General features: G+C 45.7%; 1 protein-coding gene across 10 annotated transcripts in view; it reads right to left on the bottom strand.

Annotated features, from left to right (window-relative positions):
- hdx (highly divergent homeobox) overlaps window positions 1-22,936 on the bottom strand; it is a 150,692-nt gene that overhangs the window by 16,454 nt on the left and 111,302 nt on the right. For 7 of the 10 annotated variants that reach the window (XM_085995072.1, XM_085995064.1, XM_085995056.1 and 4 more), the window contains 3 exons: window positions 19,049-19,195; window positions 5,316-5,514; window positions 4,817-4,938 (listed from right to left, as the gene is read on the bottom strand). In XM_085995072.1, the coding sequence (XP_085851198.1) occupies window positions 4,817-4,938; window positions 5,316-5,514; window positions 19,049-19,195 (468 nt within the window). The remainder of the gene's footprint in view (window positions 1-4,816; window positions 4,939-5,315; window positions 5,515-19,048; window positions 19,196-22,936) is intronic. The other 3 variants (XM_085995090.1, XM_085995107.1, XM_085995131.1) reach the window with 3 other exon arrangements.

Here is a 22,936-nt window from a genome sequence, read left to right as displayed (position 1 = left end):
GGAGCCAACCAGGTGTAGCTGGTTGCAATCCTTGGAGCACCTGTGGGTTGGCAAGATTATGAACCACTGTTCAATCATCATTGACCTAGGTTTTTAGATTACACATTGTGAATATTACTGCACCAATACGTAATGTATTTGAAATTATTTTCTCCATTGTTTATTGGAGGTGTTAACCACCCCCCGCTTAGCATAGTGGACACAGGAACGTCTTACAAATACGTTAAACTCTCATCCGCCAATATGCACGGCATGTAATTTCAAGCCCTTGATCTATTAAGTGCTGAAAAACACATAAGATCTGGCCCCCAATTGTGCCTCATTCGGTCCATTTCCCTGCAGTGATTCAGCTGTTGCTCAACTGGAAGAAAAGGAAAAGAAAAAGGAAAAAAAGGAAAAGAGGGAAGGAAGAAAGAAAGATTTGCATTTATGTAGTGCATTTCACGACCTCAGGACGTCCCAAAGTGCTTTAAAGCCAATGAAGTACTTTTGAAGTGTAGCCACTGTTGTAATGTAGGAAATACGCCAGCCAATTTACGCACAGCAAGCTCCCACAAACAACAATGTGATAATGATCAGATAATCTGTATTTTTAGTGATGTTGATTGAGGGATAAACATTGTCCAGGACACCAGGGCCTCCAACAGTGCAGCATTCCCTCAGTACTGCACTGGAGTGTCAGCCTAAGTTTTTGTGCTCAAGTCTTTGGAGTGGGACTTGAACCCTCAACCTTCTGACTCAGAGGCGAGAGTGCTACAAACTGAGTCATGGCTTGTAGAGTTTGGAGGCATCAGTAAAGAGATAATTTTTAATGAATGACCCCCACCAAACCACTGGCGAAAGCAACAGTTTGGCCAAAGACATCTTCCTGTAAGGTGTCTGTATAGGTCTTGTGTTTAGATGCTCATTTGTCATGAGCGGGCTTACGGTGACCGAATAAGGCAAACTGTGCTCTTATTACTGGGATTTTTCATCAGTTCTTTGAGGTTTACAGTCTGATTCTGTTCATTTTTCTAAGAAAACCTCAAATCAGTGTCCTTGGTCATGAACCAATGCTTGTATCCTCGGAGGAAATCATGCATAGAGTTCTGGAGGACCGTAGATTTTGCCACAAGAGGCCAACTTGGCAACAGCTGTAGAAGTGTCAGAGGCACCACTAACTTTATACTGGGCAGAGAGAACCTCTCTATTTCTGGATAATTTGATTAGTGGCTGGAAAACAGATTGTTATGACTGTGATATAGCTTCTTATTCATTATGGTTTTCATTAGCTTTAAGGTCATTTGAACAATTTGCTTAAATGCACAGTGCTTCACTGGATTAATTACAGACTCTGAAACCCTAAACCATCTAGCCTCATTGTTTCTTTTGTAAACTCAACCTGCTTGAACAGGAAGCTTGTCGTCCTAATAAATTAGCGCATTATTTTGTGATTAGCAAAACATTATTTAAGATGCCTAGTTTTGAAACCCTCGTCGCCACTTGATCCTAAATGTTCTCACAAACATGCGTTCATTCGTTCCTTTATCACAGCTGTGCTTTAGTGCTTTAAAATTGCTGATCTGGCAGCCAACAATTGATACAGAAACCTCTCTAAAGTAACAACAAGTATAAAAGTGTAAGGACAACAATTAATGAGTAACTGCCTGAGAAGTAATTATACACAAAATGTGTGCTCTCAGATTGAAAACATAAAACTCCAGGATTGACGGGCTCCAGCGCACTGGTTAAGGGTGCATGCAGCTCCTTTGATATGATTTAGGATTTTACGGCAATTAAATAAATACACTTCCTCTCCAAACTTAAAGCTGTGACCATGAACTGCTTACTTGCACAAGATTTAAACCTTAAGTTGGATTCTCAATTGTAGGTGCAACATAATGCTGTTGGGAGCCCAGACCAAGCTTGCTCTGTAGTTCACTGTATACTGTACAGTCGGTTATGCCAGCATGATATTGCCCCTGAAAACTTGCTGAGATAGCAATTCTTTTCTTTATGTGTTGCTCCATAGCAAAAGCCCAAATACACAAACTGTAATGAGTCTAGGCTGGGGTGGCAAAAGCCCCCATATCTATTTCAACAGAAACAATGGTAGCCCCAATATTATGGAAATGGAGCTGAAAGTACTGCCGTAGCCGATTATACTGCCCTTACATGCTACTTCACCACTAAGTATATCAATGTGGACTAAGCACGTCATCAGCTGTAAATCTGTGGAAAAAGTCAAGAGGAAGCAGCCTTCTTGCAGTGCAAAGCCCCAAAAATAAGTTATTAGCAGCAGCAGAAACAGCTGTCAAACTGTATAAGCCAAGTTAATAGTGCTCGTCATAAACAGGTTCCACAGTTGTACTGAATGATTTTAATCACTGGATGGCAGTATTTATCTCAGGCTTGTACCTTTGATTTTTGTTGGCAACAGCACTCTTCAATCGAAGTCTATAATTTCCACCAAATTCAACATTTACACACATATTTTAAACCATTTCTTGCTAATCACAAAGTAACACTAATTTAATGGACAGGCAGGCTACACTAAACTCACTTTACATTGCAAAGGCTGCCTAAGGAAATGCACAGTAAGGACATTGAAACAGATTATGGTTGAGTATTTTTGGGGCGGGGAAGAGAGCGAGAGAGAAAATGAGCAAGATAGCACGAGAGGGAGGCAGAGATAAAGAGGCAGCATCCATGCGAGGGAGCGAGCAAACTAGAGCGAGAGAGAGCGAGCGAGCGCCCTGGAGGACGAGGGCGAGCGAGCGCCCTGGAGGACGAGGGCGAGCGAGCGCCCTGGAGGACGAGGGCGAGCGAGCGCCCTGGAGGACGAAGGCGAGCGAGCGCCCTGGAGGACGAGGGCGAGCGAGCGCCCTGGAGGACGAGGGCGAGCGAGCGCCCTGGAGGACGAGGGCGAGCGAGCGCCTGAGAACGAGAGAGCGAGCACCCCAGAACGAGAGAGCGAGCACTCCAGAATGAGAGCACTCGAGAACGAGACAGCACTCCAGAACGAGATAGCACGAGCACTCTAGAACAAGGGAGCGCTAGCACTCTAGAGCCAGAGAGTGAGCACTCGAGAGCGAGAACACTCTAGAGCGATAGAGAGAGCATGCACTCTAGAATGAGAGAGACCGAGCAGTCTAGAGCGAGAGTATGAGCATTTTAGAGCTAGAGAGGGAGTGAGTGAGCACGCTAGAGTGAGAGTGTGTGAGAGATGTGTACAACCTGCAGCAATGCATAATTTTTTTTACACTACATTTTTATACCTCTTCATTGACATGGTTTTTTCATAGAGGTGATGGGGGTTCATGAAAACAATGGAGGTACTGCTGGAAACAGAAAAGCCAACGCACGCAGAATATCACATTTTCAGACCTCCCCTGCGTGCATTGATTCCAGCGCAAGAATGGTATAATTGCTTTAAACAGATATCATTCCATGAATGCTGGCAACTCCAAAGTTTCTGACCTAAATGGGCAGGTTTTCCTGTGTAGACCTGTAGATTCAACCCACCACAGTCTGCCTCAATCATGTCGTGACTGGACATTGTCGGCAGCACACGCTGGACAGTGATCGAGAGCAGGAACCCTCACTGCTTCTCCCTTCCTCGTTAACCTGACAGTACGAAGATCAGTTGCAGCGCTCATCCATGGCTGAAACAGGCTGACTCAGAGATCAGGGATTGGCCTTGGCGAAAGGATTTTTATATCCCCAAGTGAGGCAGCAGCAAACAAGCAAGCAACAGACAAGAATAAATCTATTTTCCGCCTCGGGCATGAAAATAAAGTTACAGTATGTAGTAACATGCATGTCATGCTTTGCCTTGAGGAAGAGCTCATTAAAACATCTTTTCTGTATTCATTTTTAAATAAAGGATTTTGGGATTACATTTTATTGCTTCAGTAAGATCAAATGCAGAAATAGAGCTTTTAAAAAGTTATGGTTGAATGCAACAAAGGAAATTGCTCTGCTGTCTTTTTAGTGCAGGGCGCTTTTTCACTCGTGGGTGCACCTGACAGAACATTCCTTCGCTGGCTCACACATCAATATTTAATAGTAACAATAAGTTTGCATTTCTAAATGCTGAAATTTGCACATTAAAATGAGCAATAGTGTTATTGATATTTCAGAGCTTAACTTCGGTCTCCAAATGATTCAAGCTACTGTAAAAACATATGAACCACTTGCAGAATATTTTCCATTTCCTTTAACCCCCTTCCTTTGTTCCCAAGCCTCTGTTGGTGTTCGAGCTGGTACAAGGAGTGCCAGGCTGACCCAATCTAGCTTGCTCTGGGATTCTTCCTTTCTCCTGGCAAAGAAGCAGCGATTCTCCATTCAGCAGGTCCCAATTCTTCCCTCCAGCCTTCTGCCCACGCTAGAAACATGCATTTTGGGGAGTTATGTACACAAGTCTGCAGCTTGCTGCTCTGCATTGTAGTGTTACTTTCATTAACAACCTGTTGTACTAATAATTCAGATAGATGGTACAAATTTCAAGCACAGCATTATCAACCTTCTCCAGGCTTATAATCAGAGTAATCTTCGAGTAAAATACGTTACCTGTACATCTGTTCAATAAATACACAGGTGTCATTATTTGCAAACCCAGCTCACAAATAATTCAGTAATTATTTGAGCATGAGATCGTCTTAATTGAAAACATCGAAGGAACAAATCAACCAACTGTGAAAGTGTTCTGTCCATTTCTGCACTTTATTTGAGCTTTATGAGACAAGCAGCAATTAATTGGGGCATGTAATTTTCCTGCCCATTTCCAACTTACTACCTCTACTCATGAATCCTCAAAGAATTAAAAAGAAATTACCACTTTTTCTAATGTTGGAATACTGCATGACCCATCACTAACACTTTCTCCATCACCATTCTCTTCTGCTGCTTCTTCCTTCTCTTCCTCCTCTTCCCTTTGTTCCAATTCACTTGGGACGCCTATGAAGACAGAGTATGAATTAGGATTTGCAGCTTAAGAGCCATGGAAAGCAAGAAAAATGGAAAAAGTTGGTTTAGATACTAAATTACTAGTACTTCAAACAAAGAAACGAGGGGAAACTAATCAGCAAATGGAACCATAACCTGATAGTGTCAAGTGCCATTAGTGTTGACAAAGGAGATGCAATGGAATACCAATGTAACTTACTAAGTATTAAGTTTTCAAATATCTAGATTGTTATATGCACCTACTGAGACTATCAAAATATACAGTCTTATGTTAACAAAATGTTTACATACTTATCCGAGCTAGTTTAAAGCTAAACTTCTCCATTTACAACTCCACACCCTGCAAAAAGTGCTTCAATAGATTGTACCTTCAGATAAGCTGACATCTTCTTCGCTCTTGTCATTATCTTCAGAACTTTCAGGAATCTTGGCTGCTTCAGCCTTGACTACGGGCAACAAGGGTAAACCCGATTCAGGTAGATTGGAAAAGTCTGCTGGTCCACTACGAGCAGGAGGTAGCTCAATTCCCAACTGGCGGTATTTCCTTCTCCGATTTCCTATCCATGTCTTTCCAGAAGAATATGAAAAAAAAATGAGTACTGAAAATAAGAGCAAGGAAAACCATTTTGTATGGTGAGAAAAACACAGTGCAAAGTAGCCAACCTGACACAGCAGGCATTTTTGGAGGGGGAAAGGAAAGGAAGGAAGTCAAGCAGTGATGTAACTAAAGTAGAGTCTTTCAGTTGCCTTGTTAATTCTCAATTGTTTATTTACTTATTTATTGAGGGATGTGGACAACACTGGAAAGGCAGCATACAATGTTGATCCCTCTTTGCTGTGAGAGCATTTAGAGTCAACCATGTAATCTAGAACTGGAGACAGATAGGTCAGACTGGATCTGGGTGGCATGTTCCCTTTGTTGAAGGACATTAGTGAACCAGTTTGGTTTGTAAGGCAATCCAGCAGCTTTCATGGTCAATTTCCCGGCACAATGCCAGATCAAGTCCATTATTAGAGGACAAAAAATAATGCACCTAAATATGCACGGCGTTTCTCAAAACATTCTAAAACATGGTGAACAAGTGCACCTGCAATAGGGGGTGCTCCCTCAGATGTGCATCATTGTGACTTATCGCAGTAATTGAATTGGTAACCGTAGCAAAAAGCAGCAACTGCAATTCGGTGTAAATTATAGTTCAGGTTAATTCAATTTTGAACAAAAGCCTGTGTGTGTGCGCCAAGTAGTCTTGCTGCACAAATTGACTAGAATCAAGAATGTAAAAATATTACCCAGATAGAAATTGAAGGCTGAAATGTAAAAATGCAGAATTGTTGCCTAATACATCAATCAGGTCGTATCCAGCTACGGTGCATTGCCAAGTTGCTCAGCGACCCAGTTGATGTTTAAGTAACATTTTAAAATTCTTGGATTCTGCAGTGGATTTATTAACTGCAATGACAGATTGAGGTTACCCTTTTAGATTTCAAGTAAAAAAAAGACTTCAACAATACAGTCTACATTACACACTATTCGGGACTGGTGTTAACAGGATATTGGCTGACAGCGTAACACATGTTAGATATCTTAACAGGTTGCTGCTGAACAGCATTGTCAACACTGGGTAAATCCTCGGTGTGAGATTCTCAGTTTGAGGCAGTCACATACCTAATGAGTCACCCTCATGCCATAAACCAACATCAGTAAAAGCACAAAACCATGTCTGTCATAAGGATAGCAGACAACAATTTGTCCTTGTTTTAATACAAGTTTGCTGTCCGAGTGCAATGTATCCAAGTTTGCTGATGATACAAAACTAGGTGGGAAAGTAAGAAGTGAGGAGGATACAAAGTGCCTGCAAAGGGATATAGACAGGTTAAGTGAGTGGGCAAGCAAGCAATTAGGAAGGCAAATGGCAAGTTGGCCTATTACAAGGAGGTTGGAATACAAGAGTAAGGAAGTCTTACTACAATTGTACAGGGCTTTAGTGAGACCACACCTGGAGTACTGTGCACAGTTTTGGTCTCCTTATCTGAGAAAGGACATACATGCCTTAGAGGCGGTGCAACGAAGGTTCACTAGACTGATCCCTGGGATGAGAGGGTTGTCCTATGTGGAGAGATTGAGCCTATAGTCTCTGGAGTTTAGAAGAATGAGAGGTGATCTCATTGAAACATGCAAGATACTGAGGGAGATTGACAGGGTAGATGCTGAGAGGTTGTTTCCCCTGGCTGGAGAGTCTAGAACTAGGGGGCATTGTCTTAAACGGCTGACCCCCTATCCCGAGACTGAGATGAGGAGGAATTTCTTCACTCAGAGGGTTGTGAATCTTTGGAATTCTCTACCCCAAAGGGCTGTGGATGCTGAATCATTGAGTATATTCAAAGCTGAGATAGATAGATTTTTGAACTCTAGGGGAGTCAAAGGATATAGGGATCGGGCGGGAATGGTGGAGCAGGCTTGAAGGGCCATATGGCATACTCCTGCTCCTAATTCTTATGTTCTGATTGTTAATAACACAGCTGCTCCAGGTCATCATGGCTGTACTGAGAGCCCTCAAAGGGTCTGCAGTTTCAACAGTGGGCTTTCATTACTGGTATGAATATTGGGATAGCCCTATTTCCTTGCATTCTGGTGATCAAATCCAAGAGAAACTGCAAAGGTGGAGTTTACCAGCAGCGTTGAGATAGATCACAATTCTCAGCTGTGAGGATGAGATGCCAATATAACACAGGACATCCTTGAAAAGGTGGAAATTCAACTATAACATCCTAACTCTTGCTTGTTAATAATGACTTATTTTCAGTAGTACAACTGAACGCAATCCTGCTACTTCCCAAAGTTTTTCAAAGTGGGATTCTCCATTTCTCAGGAGGTCTGCGATGTTGTCATTTTTTTTTTTATTCGTTCATGGGATGTGGGCGGCTGGCATTTATTGTCCATTCCCAATTGCCTCAAGAAGGTGGTGGTGAGCCGCCTTCTTGAACCACTGCAGTAGGTGAGGTGAAGGTGCCCCAACAATGCTGTTCGGGAGGGAGTTCCAGGATTTTGACCCAGCGACGATGAAAGAGTGGCGATGATGTGTGACTTGGAGGGGAACTTGAAGGTGATGGTGTTCCCCTGTGCCTGCTGCCATTGTCCTTGTAGGCGGTAGAGGGCGCGGGTTTGGGAGTTGCTTCAGTGTATAAGAACATAAGAAATAGGAGCAGGAGTAGGCCAATCGGCCCCTCGAGCCTGCTCCGCCATTCAATAAGATCATGGCTGATCTGATCCTAACCGCCAATCCACTATCATAGAACCATCTTCTGAATCTAACAGAATTAGACACACGAAATAGGAGCAGGATCAGGCTACACGGCCCCTGGGCCCGCTCCGCTACCCACAGGGCCATGACCGATCCGAACCTAGTCTCATGTCCAAATTCCTGCCCGCTCCCCGTAACCCTTAATTCCCTTTACTTCTAGGAAACTGTCTATTTCTGTTTTAAATTTATGTAATGATGTAGCTTCTACAGCTTTTTGGGGCAGCATATTCCATGGACCTACCACCCTCTGAGTGAAGTAGTTCCTCCTCATCTCAGTTTTGAAAGAGCAGCCCCTTATTCTAAGACTATGCCCCCTAGTTCTAGTTTCACCCATCATCGGGAACATCCTCCCCGCATCCACCCGATCCAACTCCTTCACAATCTTATATGTTTCAATAAGATCGCCTCTCATTCTTCTGAACTCCAATGAGTAGAGTCCCAATCTACTCAACCTCTCCTCATATGTCCATCCCCTCATCCCCGGGATTAACCGAGTGAGCCTTCTTTGTACTGACTCGAGAGCAAGCATGTCCTTTCTTAAGTATGGACACCAACACTGTACGCAGTATTCCAGGTGCGGTCTCACCAATACCTTGTACAACTGAAGCAATACCTCCCTATTTTTATATTCTATCCCCCTAGCAATGAAAGCCAACATTCCATTGGCCTTCTTAATCACTTGCAGCACCTGCATACTAACCTTTTGAGTTTCGTGCACCAGGACCCCCCAGATCCCTTTGTACTTCAGTACTTTCCAGTTTCTTGCCATTTAGATAATAACTTGCTCTACGATTTTTCCTGCCAAAGTGCATAACCTCACACTTTCCAGTATTGTATTCCATCTGCCAAATCTCTGCCCATTTACTTAGCCTGTCTATGTCCCCTTGCAGGTTTTTTATGTCCTCCTCACTCACTACTTTCCCTCCCATCTTAGTATCATCTGCAAACTTTGATATGTTACACTCGGTCCCCTCCTCCAAATCGTTAATATAGATTGTAAAGAGTTGGGGACCCAGCACTGACCCCTGCGGAACACCACTAGTTACTGATTGCCAGTCTGAGAATGAACCATTTATCCGAACTCTCTGCCTTCTGTTAGATAGCCAATCCTCTATCCATGCCAGAATATTACCCCCAATCCCGTGATTTTTTATCTTAAGCAATAATCTTTTGTGTGGCACCTTGTCAAATGCCTTTTGGAAGTCTAAATACACTACGTCCACTGGTTCCCCTTTATCCACCCTATATGTTACTTCCTCAAAGAACTCCAGCAAATTTGTCAAACATGACTTCCCCTTCATAAAACCATGCTGACTTTGTCCTATTAAATTATGATTATCCAAATGTCCTGTTACTGTCTCCTTAATAATGGACTCCAAAATTTTACCGACCTCAGATGTTAGGCTAACTGGTCTATAGTTTCCAGCCTTCTGTCTACTGCCCTTTTTAAAATAAGGGCATTACATTAGCAGTTTTCCAGTCTGCCGGGACCATTGCCGAGTCCAGGGAGTTTTGGAAAATTATTACCAATGCATCCACAATCCCTACCGCCACTTCCCTCTAGACCCTAGGATGTAACCCATCAGGTCCAGGTGATTTATCCGCCTGGAGTCCCATTATTTTACCGAGTGCCACTTCCTTAGTGATTTTGATCGTGTTTAGCTCCTCCCCCCCTTTAGCCCCCTGTTTGTCCAGTGTTGGGATATTCTTAGTGTCTTCTACTGTAAAGACTGATACAAAATATTCATTCAGTGTTTTTGCCATCTCCATATTTCCCACCATTAATTTCCCGGTCTCATCCTCTAAGGGACCAACATTTACTTTAGCCACCCTTTTTCTTTTTATATAACTATAAAAACTCTTACTATTTGTTTTTATATTTTTTGCTAATTTACTTTCATAATCTATCTTCCCTTTCTTAATCAATCTTTTTGTTACTTTTTGCTGTCTTTTAAAGTTTTCCCAATCCTCTATCCTCCCACTAGATTTGGCTACCTTATATGCCCTTGTTTTTAGTCGAATACTATCCTTAATTTCTTTACTTAGCCACGGATGGCTGTCTTTTCTTTTACACCCTTTTCTTCTCAGTGGAATATATATTTTTTGGAAGTTGTAAAATAACTCCTTAAATGTACACCACTGATCATGTATCGTCTTACCCTTTAATCTATTTTCCCAATCCACTCTACTCAATTCCGCTCTCATACCTTCATAGTCTCCTTTATTCAAGCTTAGCACGCTTGTTTGAGATCCAACCTTCTCACCCTCTAATTGAATATGGAATTCAACCATGCTATGGTCACTCATTCCAAGGGGATCCTTTACTAGGACATTTTAAATTAATCCTGTCTCGTTACACAGGACCAGATCTAAGGTTGCTTGCCCCCTGGTCGGTTCAGTTACATACTGCTCAAGAAACCCATCCCTAATACACTCAATGAACTCATCCTCAAGGCAGCCCTGCCCAATTTGATTTGTCCAATTAATATGAGAGTTAAAATCCCCCATAATTATAGATGTTCCCTTATTACAAGCCTCAACTATTTCCTGATTGATACTCCGTCCAACAGAGTTGCAACTGTTCAGAGGCCTATAGACTACGCCCACTAGTGTTTTTTTCCCCTTATTATTCCTTACCTCCACCCAAACTGTTTCATTATCCTGATCTTTTGACCCAATATCATTTCTTTGTATTACAGTGATTCCTTCCTTCATTAACATAGCCACCCCACCTCCCCTTCCTTCCTGCCTGTCCTTCCTGATCGTTAAATAACCTGGTATGTTTAATTCCCAGGCATTGTCGCCCTGCAGCCATGTTTCTGTAATGGCCACAAGATCATACCCATATGTAGATATTTGTGCCATTAACTCGTCTATTTTGTTACGAATGCTACGTGCATTCAGATAGAGAACTTTCAAAGATGTTTTGTGACACTTAGTTCCTGCTTTTGCCCTTTTTATTACTTTACCTTTTACTCCATACCTTCTGCCCCTTCCTGACACGCTCTGGTTTTTAATTTCCCCACTGCTACCTAAGTATATGACCTTCTCTGTTGTCATTTTTATTATTTGCTCTCTCGGAACCTCCCCCCCACTAGTTAGTTTAAAGCCCTCTCGACAGCCCGAGTTATATGATCCGCCAGGACTCTAGTCCCAGCACTGGCCAAGTGAAGCCCGTCCCAACGGAACAGCTCCCTCCTGCCCCAGTACTGGTGCCAGTGTCCCAAGAAGCAAAACCCATTTCTCCCACACCAGTCTTTGAGCCACGCATTTAACTCTCTAATTTTATTTGTCCTTGCCAAATTCGCTCGTGGCTCAGGTAATAATCCAGAGATTAGTACCCTTGTGGTTCTGCTTTTTAATTTAGCCCCTAGCTGCTCAAACTCCCTCAGCAGAACCTCCTTCCTTGTCCTATCTATGTCGTTGGTACCAACATGGACCACGACAACTGGATCCTCCCCCTCCCACTCCAAGTTTCTCTCCAGTCCAGAGGAGATGTCCTTAACCCTGGCACCGGGCAGGCAACGCAGCCTTCGGGACTCTCGCTCTCGGCTGCAGAGAACTCTATCTATCCCCCGAATGATACTATCCCCTACCACTACAACATTTCTTTTAACTCCCCCCACTTGAATGGCTCCACGGTGCTGTGGCCAGGTTGCTCATCCTCCCCGCAGTCCCTGTTCCCATCCTCACAGGGAGTAAGAGCCTCGAACCTGTTGGACAAGTGCAAGGGCTGCGGCTCCTCCAACACTACCTCCTGGATCCCCGTACCTGCCTCACTTCTAGTCACACCATCCTGACCCTGGCCACGGACTACATCTGAATTAATTAATCTAATTGGTGTGAATACCTCGTGATACACAGAGTCCAGGTAACTCTCCCCCTCCCTGATGTGTCTCAGTGTTTGAAGCTTGGACTCCAGCTCTTCAACACGGAGCCGGAATTCCTCGAGCAGCCAACACTTACTGCAAATGTGATCACCGTGAGCATCAATGGTGTCCACCAGCTCCCACATATTGCAGCAGCAACACATCACCTGATCTCCCATTCTATGTAATTAATTAAATTTATTATTATTCTTAAATACCCTCTGCCCCGATTCTAGATGGTGAATATCACACCTTAGAAACTATAAACCAAAGAGATTTAAGCTTAAAAAGGGAGAAATACTTACCAACCAATCACTTACCCGCTTTCTGGTGACGTCACACTTGGATTACTTTTTACCTTTCTCCTTCCCTCCGAGTTCCCAGACTGGAGATTGGTACGCCTTACCTGGTCTCTGGGGCCTTTTATAGCCCCGCTGCTGCCGCTGAAACACCCACCGACGCACTGAGGTATGTTTCTGTTTATCTCATTACGTTTTTTATTTTTCTATATTTTACTTGCTACATTTTACTTCTGTTGCAGTATACCAATTAAAAACAGATAGAATAGTCCTTCTGCCACACATTGGGTCTGCCAGAGATACCTTCTCGGGTTCAACAATGTCAGTCATTCCCATAAGTGGTCTGAGTGTCTTACATTTTATGGGATTTGACACACTTCCCTGAAACTATTTGTTCGATAGCATAATCTATGGATCAAAGGCAGGTAAATGGAGTTGAGGTACAGATCAACCGTGGGGGTTGAATGGCCCAAAGCACAAAATCCTTAATTCAAAGACAAAGGATGGCTGATGTAGGAAATGTAGAACGCCACACTGGTTCAGTATGGGATGTTCTTCTGAAGTTGGAGTAAAGAACATTGTTGGGGCAATAACGGATCTGGGAATAAATGATACTGACAATGGATGTTTAAAACGGGAAAGTCTTTTCCCAGCACCAACAGCCCTCAGTTTGATTTTTTTAAAAACTGGAGGTAAAAAGTGTACCCCATAATACTCTCCCACTCCATGATGTCAAGTAATATTTCCCACCTCATTATATATTTATCACCCTACTTATCTTGGGCTTGATTTGCCATCATTCAGACGAAGTCCAACTCTATTACTTCTAATTGCAGCATGCTTGTAGTTAGTGGTGGCGTGAGACATGACTGTGTTGATCTGTTTCAGTGACAGAGTCTCAGGCTGATTAATGCCAAAGGCAGTGCCTGGGGCTGAGGGTATCCTGAGGTCTCAGGCTTGTGGATAGTGCTAGGGCCTGGGTCTCAAACACTGAAGGGCAGTAGGCCCATGCAGGTGCAAGTAGGATATGGAGCGGAGGCTGTGAGTGGGTGAGCATCTTGGGTTGTGAGCAGGTAGCCAGTCTGGGTCTCAGGTGGGGAATAAAGGGCTGCAGGTATAGCTTTACCTTTGTACTTGCAGAGGTTTGTACGGCAATGTTTGCGTTAAGCTGCGTGGCCGCAGTCTGGAGGTCTCATGCAGGCCGCTCTGTGGCTTTTAAATGGAAAAACTGCGCGTGCGGAAATCTGAATGGGCTGCGCACCCAAAAAAAAATTAGCGGTGTGGCGGAGCCACTAAGGGACTCCGATCAATTGTATATAATTCCATTTAATATGATGTTAGCTACAGCCTGAGTCTGTATCTTTGTTTTCACTGTTTACATGTACAGAGTGCGATCACTTTAACAGTGCAGGTAAACGCGATGACGTCACGCCGTTCATCACGTGATCCCCACCGGCGGGAAAAACGTGATGACGTCATGACGTCAGCCACGGGACCGCCCAAGCAGTCCTCGTGGAGCCTCCGAACTGACTAGACCTATATTCGATGTTCTCCTGTAGTTATCTGTTAAACTCTGTTACTTATCATTAAACCTCGTTGATTTGATCGCCTGAGTGGACCTCAATCTTTTGGTAGGAACTAGACATTCCTACATTGGTGACCCCAGCTTTTGCGAATGGTTTTCGCATAAGTTACTAAACATGGAAACGAACGCCGTTGCTTTGAAGCTACCACAGTTCTGGGAGCAACAGCCAGCCGCGTGGTTCATTCAGGCTGAAGCCCAGTTCGCAATCAGGAACATCGTTGTGGATCAGACCCGTTACTATTACGTGGTCTCCGCCCTCGACAGCACCACAGCCTCGCGGATCGTCAGCCTGCTTGGTAATCCACCAGAAGATCGCAAGTATGAAACGATAAAGGCGCGGTTGTTACAGGTCTTCTGGCTCACGAAGTCGGAGCGCGCCCGCCGGCTGCTCGCTGTGCCCGGCCTCGGGGACTCCAAGCCGTCCGAGCTCATGAGCCAAATGCTCACAGTCCTGGGCACCGAACCGGAATGCTTCCTCTTCAGGGAGCTATTTCTCAGCCAGCTACCGGAGCAAATTTAGGCTGCCCTAGCCAGGTTGGAAGTCACAGACTGCGCAGAGCTGGCTGCCGAAGTGGACAAGATTTTCACGGTGACAGCAGTACTGCGCTGCCACGAGGCGCCCATCCCCCACAGACGCTGCTCCAGGCTCTCAACCTGCGGGGTTGTGCTCCTACCACGCCCGTTTTGGCGCAAAAGCAAGATGCTGCCGCCCTCCCTGCAGATTTTCAATCAAAAAAAAACAACAGCAACCCTGTCGAAAGAGGACCGGTTATAACGAGCGCCCCGCGGCTGCGATGGCAATCGGTAATTCGGGAAAACTCCTCTTCATCACCGACTCCCTATCTGGTCGACGTTTCCTCTGCGACACCGGGGCGCAGTGTAGCATCCTACCCGCGTCAAATCTTGATATACAAGTCGGGGGGCACGGCCTCTCCCTCGAGGCGGCTAATGGCGGGGCCATTCGGACCTTCGGCAGACGGCGGGTCCAGGTGTGCTTTGGCGGCCAGCGGTTTTACTGGGATTTCATCACGGCCAAAATCTCTCAAGCCATCCTCGGGGCGGATTTTTTGTGCACCAACAGCCTCCTGGTGGATGTAAGGCACCGCCGGTTGATCAATGCGGCCACTTTTCACTCCATCCCGTGCCACCGCGGTAACGCTGTGTCGCGCGCTGTCTCCTGTGCGTTCCCACCTCCAGATGACTTCACTCGCCTCCTCGGAGATTTCCCAGACCTCACCAGACCCACTTTCTCTTCCACGGCCACGAAACATGGTGTCGAACATCACATCACCACTACTGGCTCCCCGGTCTACGCACGGGCCCGGCACCTCGAACCTGGCAAGCTCGCGGCTGCGAAAGCAGAGTTTGACATGATGGAGCAGCTAGGGATTATTCGCCGGTCGAATAGTCCCTGGTCTTCGCCTCTCCACATTGTTCCGAAGCCTGGCGGCGGATGGCAGCCTTGCGGTGACTACCGACGCCACTACTCCTGATCGGTACCCGATCCCTCATATTCAGGATTTCTCTGCCCATTTGGCGGGAAATATCATTTTTTCAAAAGTCGACCTTGTCCGTGGCTACCACCAGGTCCCTGTACACCCGCAAGACATCCCGAAAACTGCAGTCATCACCCCATTCGGCCTGTTTGAATTTCTGCGGATGCGCTGCACAGGCTTTCTAGCGCTTGATGGACTCCGTGCTTCGGGACCTCAAGTTTCTATTCGTCTACCTCAACGAAATCCTCATCGCCAGCCCTAATAAAGAGGAGCACATCTGCCATTTACGCACCCTCTTTAGATGCCTCAGTCAACACGGCTTGATCATCAACCCGGCCAAGTGCCAGTTCGGCCTGCAGCAGATTGATTTCTTAGGCCATCGCATCACATCGGACGGCGCAATTCCCCTGCAAACGAAGGTGGAGGCAGTTACTTCTTTCCCGCGCTCGCAGACTGTCAAGGCCCTGCAGGAGTTCCTCGGGATGGTAAATTTTTATCACCGGTTCGTCCCTAATGCAGCTCTGTTCACGCAGCCCCTGTACGAGGCCCTCAAGGGCAAGTCCAGCAAGGATCCGATGAGCTGGACGGTCGACATAGACCGGGCGTTCGTCGACACAAAAGGCGCCTTAGCCAACGCAACCATGCTGGCGCACCCGCTGCCAGGTGCCACCATTGCCCTTACCACCGACGCGTCAGACTACGCCATCGGCGCAGTGCAGGAACAGTGGGTGAATGAGACGTGGCAATTGCTGGCGTTTTTCAGCCATCAACTACGGCGAAATGAACGGAAGTACAGCATGTTCGACCGGGAGTTGCTGGCCCTTTTTCTGGCCATCCGCCAGTTCCGGTTCTTGCTTGAGGGCTGTCCGTTCACGGCTTTTGTGGACCATAAGCCACTAACGTTCGCTATGGCCAAGACCGCCGAACCGTGGTCAGCTCGGCAACAACGTCAGTTGACGTATCTCAGAATTCATCACTGACATTCAGCATGTGTCCGGTAAAGACAACCTGATGGCGGATTGCCTCTCCCACGCGACCGTTCATGCAGTCCAGCTCGGCATCGACTATGCCCTCATGGCTGCGGATCAAGCCTCGGATCCGGAAGTCCAATCTTAAAGAACCAACCCCTCTAGCCACCAAGCGGCCGATGTCAAATTCCATGCTGCGGGCACTACGCTACTCTGCGACGTCTCCGTAGGAGATCCTCGCCATATCGTGCCGGTCGCCTGGCGCCGAAAAGTTTTTGACGCCATACATGGGTTGTCACACCCTGGCATGAAGGCCTCGCAACGGCTGATGTCGTTCAAATTCGTGTGGCGGGGCATGCACATGGATGTCCGCAACTGGGTTAACACCTGCGTGGTCTGCCAAAAGGCCAAGGTGCAGCGTCACGTCAAGGCTCCATTGGTCACTTTCGCTGTTCCGGAACTTAGGTTTGATCATGTGCATGTGGACCTGGTGGGGCCACTTCCGCCTTCGCACGGGTTCACTCATCTTCTTACAATGGTGGACCGCACCACTAGATGGCCTGAGGCGGTTCCTTTGTCATCCACCACTTCCGCAGACGTCGCCAGGGCATTCATCTCCACTTGGGTCGCCCGTTTCAGGGTACCGGCGGACATCTCATCTGATCGTGGGCCGCAGTTTTCTTCTGAGCTCTGGAATGCTGTGGCTCAGGGGCTCGGCGTCAAGCTACATCGCACCACTGCCTACCATCCACAGGCGAACGGCCTGTGTGAACGATTCCACAGGTCGCTCAAAGCCGTACTACGAGCCAGCCTTTAAGGCGTGGGCTGGGTGGACAGGTTTCCATGGGTCCTTTTGGGTCTTCGTATGGCACCTAAAGAAGATCTTCAATCGTCCTCGGCGGAGCTCGTATATGGCCAGCCGCTACGCGTACCAGGGGATTTCCTTCCGACTCCAACAGAGCCATGGTCCGCATCCCAGCAGCTCATCAGCCACCGGGAGGCAGCCAGAAGTTTCGTTCCAGTGCCTACGTCACATCACGGCTTGCAGAGCTCCCACGTCCCAGCTGAGCTGAAGAACGCCGTCTATATGTTGATCCGCCATGACGCTCATCGTGATCCGCTCAAACCCCCTTACACTGGTCCTTTCCGTGTGCTAGAGCCGGGAGACAAAACTTTTTCGGTCGATATCGGAGGTAAACCGGACCACATTTCGATTGACCGGTTGAAGCCGGCACACTTGGACCTTGACCGCCCAGTCGAGATCGCACAATCGCCGAAACATGGCCGACCGCCCATAGTCGCCGTGCCAGATCAAACGCAACCGCCCGCCAGCCGTCCATCAGCTTCCACTTCAAGGCTGAAGTCGATCTGACAGGCTTGTCAGGCCTCCTCGCCGTTTTACTTTTGCTGTTAAAGACAATTCTGGGGGGTCGCATGTGGCGGAGCCACTAAGGGACTCCGATCAATTGTATATAATTCCCTTTAATAATATGTTAGCTACAGCCTGAGTCTGTATCTTTGTTTTCACTGTTTACATGTACAGAGCGCGATCACTTTAATAGCGTGGGTGAACGCGATGACGTCACGCCGTTCATCACGTGATCCCCCACCGGCGGGAAAAATGTGATGACGTCAGCCACGGGACCGCCCAAGCAGTCCTCGTGGAGCCTCTGAACTGACTAGGCCTACATACGATGTTCTCCTGTAATTATCCGTTAAACTCTGTTAGTTTTCGTTAAACCTTGTTTATTTGATCGCCTGAGTGGACCTCAGTCTTTTGATAAGAACCAGACATTCCTACAGCGGGAACATTGTTGTGGGGTTGTGTGCATGCCCCTGCTGGAAATAATGGGGAAAGTTAGGACAGCCAGCTAGTCATTCTGGATGAAAGAATGAAATGTCGCAGCAAAAAGGTGAGGTGAAAGTTGCAGTAAATGATAAAAAACCCTCATCACATTGCAAGCCTGAGCTGGAACATGCTCTTTTGCTTCCTCTCCTCCTCCCAGTTATCAGTCAGACTTGCAAACAAAATTGAGGTTAGTGCAATGGTAGCCCATTTCTGACACGATTAAAATGACATCAAAGACAACGCTTTCAAAATGATAGAAACACAAATGCTCAAGGGAATTGGGTGTGAAGACATTGTATGTAATTTTCAGATCACACACATTTGTAAATGCAGAAAAAATAAAGATCGAACCCCCTGACCTCTGCATATGCAAGATTCTGAATAGAAATGTAATGCATGATTTGGTTCTCATTACATCGATATAAAATATAAGTTCGGATAAGTTGCTGCCAGTCATTCAATAACGTTGGAACCTTCAGAAAGCACGGTTGACAATACTGGACTATTTTTGGTACAGATTAATAACGTCCAACCTCAGTATATAAAGCAGCAGCTGACATTGCACTTCATTCTACAGCACAGTTGATCTATTTTAAGAAACACTTGAATAAGGTGTACTTGCATATGGCCTTGTGCATGCTTAGAATGGTTTCATCAATGTCACTTATGCTTCCCAAGATACAAAAAAACTGATGGTAAGAAAAATGTAAAAGCACCAAAGCGACATTCTTACCTTGACGATCTCACAGTCGACATTAGATTCCTTGGAGACCGCTTCTATTTTTTCTCTGCATATTGAACCCAAGCTGGTCATACCCATGTCCCAATACTTTTTCAGAACAGCCAGATCATGCTCACTAAACTGGGTACGATCCTGCAACTTAAAAAAAGAGAAAACTTCATATGAAGAAAGAAACGTAAATAATGTATTTTGGAAACTTTAGTAAAGTGCATCAAAATAAAGCAATTTGCAATTCTGAATCTACACACACGCAGCCAGTACTTGGCGGTGACAGCGGGCATTTTCCCAGCCCCGTCAATGTTTGCCGACTCAAATTGGTAATTTTACTGCCTCTCGCAGGACACCCCAGGGTGCCCAAGACTTTCTTGCACACGCAAAATTTCCCGAGCTTGGGGGATCATGAGGGTCTTATGTTGGCTCGGTCCGTCATTTGTCGGCTCGGTCCGTCATTTGTCAGCAGTGAGGTATAAAATTATTTTCATGACCTTGTGTTATTTTAAATTACTGTGTCAGCCAAGTCAAGAATCTCGAAGCTGGTCTACTCCTTTTTTAAAGTTGGAGAAATTTGCTAATAAAATCTTCAAATTTAGTATTGTAAACAGTGAGTTGCAGTTTCCAGCTTGTAACATGAGAGAAAGCATGTATTATAATATTGACCTTTTACCTCTGGGATGTGAGGCTAAATCTTCCTACCATCATAACGTTTTGGTACATCACTGCAATTACAACAAAGTACGAGCCTCCATTTAAGGTTGTGTGATGGTTTAGCTACCTAATTGCATTAAAATTTGAAATAAAGTTAAATAATGAGTTTAACAACCAGACTATCAATTTCTGGACACTCTTATAAATGAGTCCTGTGGTATTTCTATGGGTGGGTAGCAGTAGAAAGTGGCCAGGGTTTACTTCATGTTGTTTCCAGGTGCTTCCAGGTGCTGCACTGAATGGTGCAATGTAGAATCATAGAATGGTAACATCATGGAAGAAGGCCATTCGGCCCATTAAGCCCGTGCTGCAGCTCTCTGCAAGAACACTTGAGTTAGTCCCACTCTCCCACCCTTTCCCCGTAGCCCTGCAAATTTCTTTCCTTCAGATACTTATCCAACTCCCTTTTGAAAGCAGCGATTGAGTCTGCCTCCACCACCCTTTCAGGCAGTGCATTCCAGATCTTAACCACTCGCTGCGTAAAAAAGTTTTTCTCATGTCGCCTTTGGTTCTTTTGCCAATCCGCTTAAACCTGTGCCCTCTGGTTCTCAACCCTTCTGCCAGTGGGAACAGTTTCCCTCGATCTACTCTGGCCAGACCCCTCATGATTTTGAACACCTCTATCAAATCTCCTCTCAATCTTCTCTGCTCCAAGGAGAACAACCCCAGCTTCTCAAGTCTATCAACGTAACTGAAGTCCCTCATTCCTGGAATCATTCTCGTAAATCTTTTCTGCACCCTCTCTAAGGCCTTCATATCCTTCCTAAAGTGTGGTGCCCAGAATTGGACACAGTACTCCAGTTGGGGCCGAACCAGTGTTTTACACAGGTTCATCATAAAAAGTCACAAAAGTGTGGAAATTAAGCCTTTTTAACTGCAAACTCAACCTGCCCTGCCACCTTCAACGATTTGTGCACACATACCCTCAGGTCTCTCTGTTCCTGCACCCCCTTCAGGATTGTACCATTAAGTTTATATTGCCTCTCCTCGTTCTTCCTACCAAAATGTATCACTTCACACTTTTCTGCGTTAAATTTCATCTGCCACGTGTCTGCCCATTTCACCAGCCTGTCTATGTCTTCCTGAAGTCTATCACTCCCCTAGAATCATAGAAAGTTACAGCACGGAAGGAGGCCATTTCGGCCCATCGTGTCCACGCCAGCCAACAAAGAGCTATCTAGCCTAATCCCACTTCCCAGCTCTTGGTCAGCAGCCCTGCAGGTTACAGCATCCCAAGTGCACATCCAAGTACTTTTTAAATGTGGTTAGGGTTTCTGCCTCTACCACCCTTTCAGGCAGTGAGTTCCAGACCCCCACAACCCTCTGGGTGAAGAAATTTCCCCTCAAATCTCCTCTAAACCTTCCACCAATTACTTTAAATCTGTGCCCCCTGGTTTTTGACCCCTCTGCTAAGGGAAATAGGTCCTTTTTATCCACTTTATCTAGGCCCCTCATAATTTTACACATCTCAATAAGGTCTCCCCTCAGCCTCCTCTGTTCCAAGGAAAACAAACCCAGCCTATCCAGCCTTTCCTCATAGCTAAGATTCTCTGCTCCCGGCAACATCCTTGTAAATTTCCTCTGTACCCTCTCTAATGCAATCACATATTTCCTGTAATGCGGTGACCAGAACTGCACGCAGTACTCTAGCTGAGGCCTAACTAGTGTTTGACACTGTTGAAGCATAACCCCCCTGCTCTTGTATTCTGTGCCACGGCTAATAAAGGCAAACATTCCGTATGCCTTCTTAACCACCTTATCTATCTGGCCTGCTACCTTCAGGGATCTGTGGACATGCATTCCAAGGTCCCTTTGTTCCTCTACACTACTCAGTGTCCTACCATTTAATGTGTATTCCCTTTCCTTGATAGCCCTCCCCAAATGCATTACCTCACACTTCTCCAGATTGAAATCCATTTGCCACTGTTCTGCCCACCTGACCAATTTATTGATATCTTCCTGCAGTCTACAGCTTCCTTCTTCAGTATCAACCACACAGCCGATTTTAGTGTAATCTGCAAACTTCTCAATCATACCCCCTATATTCAAGTCTAGATCATTGATATATACCACAAAAAGCAAGGGACCTAATACTGAGCCCTGCGGAACCCCACTGGAAATAGCCTACCAGTCACAAAAACACCCATCAACCATTACCCTCTGCTTCCTGCCTCCGAGCCAGTTTTGAATCGAACTTGCCACTTTGCCCTGGATCCCATGGGCTTTTAACTTCGTGACCATGTCTGCCATGTGGAACCTTATCAAAAGCCTTGCTAAAGTCCATACACACTACCTTCATCTACCCTCGTTACCTCCTCAAAAAATGCTATCAAGTTTGTCAGACATGACCTTCCCTTAACAAATCCGCGCTGACTATCCTTGATTAATCCGTGTCTTTCTAAATGAAGATTTATCCTGTCCTTCAGGATTCTTTCCAATAATTTTCCCACCACTGAGGTTAGGCTGACTGGCCTGTAATTACTCGGTCTATCATTTTCTCCCTTTTTAAACAAGGGTACCACATTAGCAGTCCTCCAGCACCATACCTGAAGCCTGAGAGGATTGGAAAATGATGGTCAGGGCCTCTGCTATTTCCTCTTTTGCTTCGCTTAATAGCCTGGGATACATTTAAGCCGGGCCTGGGGATTTATCCACTTTTAAAGCTGCTAAACCCCTTAATACTTCCTCTCTCACTATGTTTATTTCATCTAATATTTCACACTCCTCCTCACTGATAGCAGTGTCTGCTTCACCCCTCTCCTTTGTGAAAACAGACGCAAAGTATTCATTAAGAACCCTACCAACGTCTCCCGCCTCCACACGGATTACCCTCATGATCTCCAATAGGCCCTACCCTTTCTTTAGTTATCTACCCTTTCTTCAGTCGTCCTCACTATTCACTATACTGCCATGTTTTGTGTCATCTGCAAATTTTGAAATTGTGCCCTGTACACCCACATCCAAGTCATTAATATATATCAAGAAAAGCAGTGGTCCTAGAACCGACCCCTTTGGAACACCACTGTATACCTTCCTCCAGTCTGAAAAACAACCGTTCACCACTAGTCTCTGTTTTCCATCACTTAGCCAATTCCGTATCCATGCTGCCACAGTCCCTTTTATTCCATGGGCTTCAACTTTGTTGGCAAGCCTATTATATGGCACTTTGTCAAA

The sequence above is a fragment of the Somniosus microcephalus genome, chromosome 1, assembly GCF_052327205.1.
Source record: "Somniosus microcephalus isolate GS21.2 chromosome 1, FLI_Smic_1.0, whole genome shotgun sequence".
NCBI lineage: Eukaryota > Metazoa > Chordata > Chondrichthyes > Squaliformes > Somniosidae > Somniosus > Somniosus microcephalus.
The sequence above is the reverse complement of the archived record's forward strand: the minus strand, read 5'-3'. Positions and strand labels throughout refer to the sequence as shown.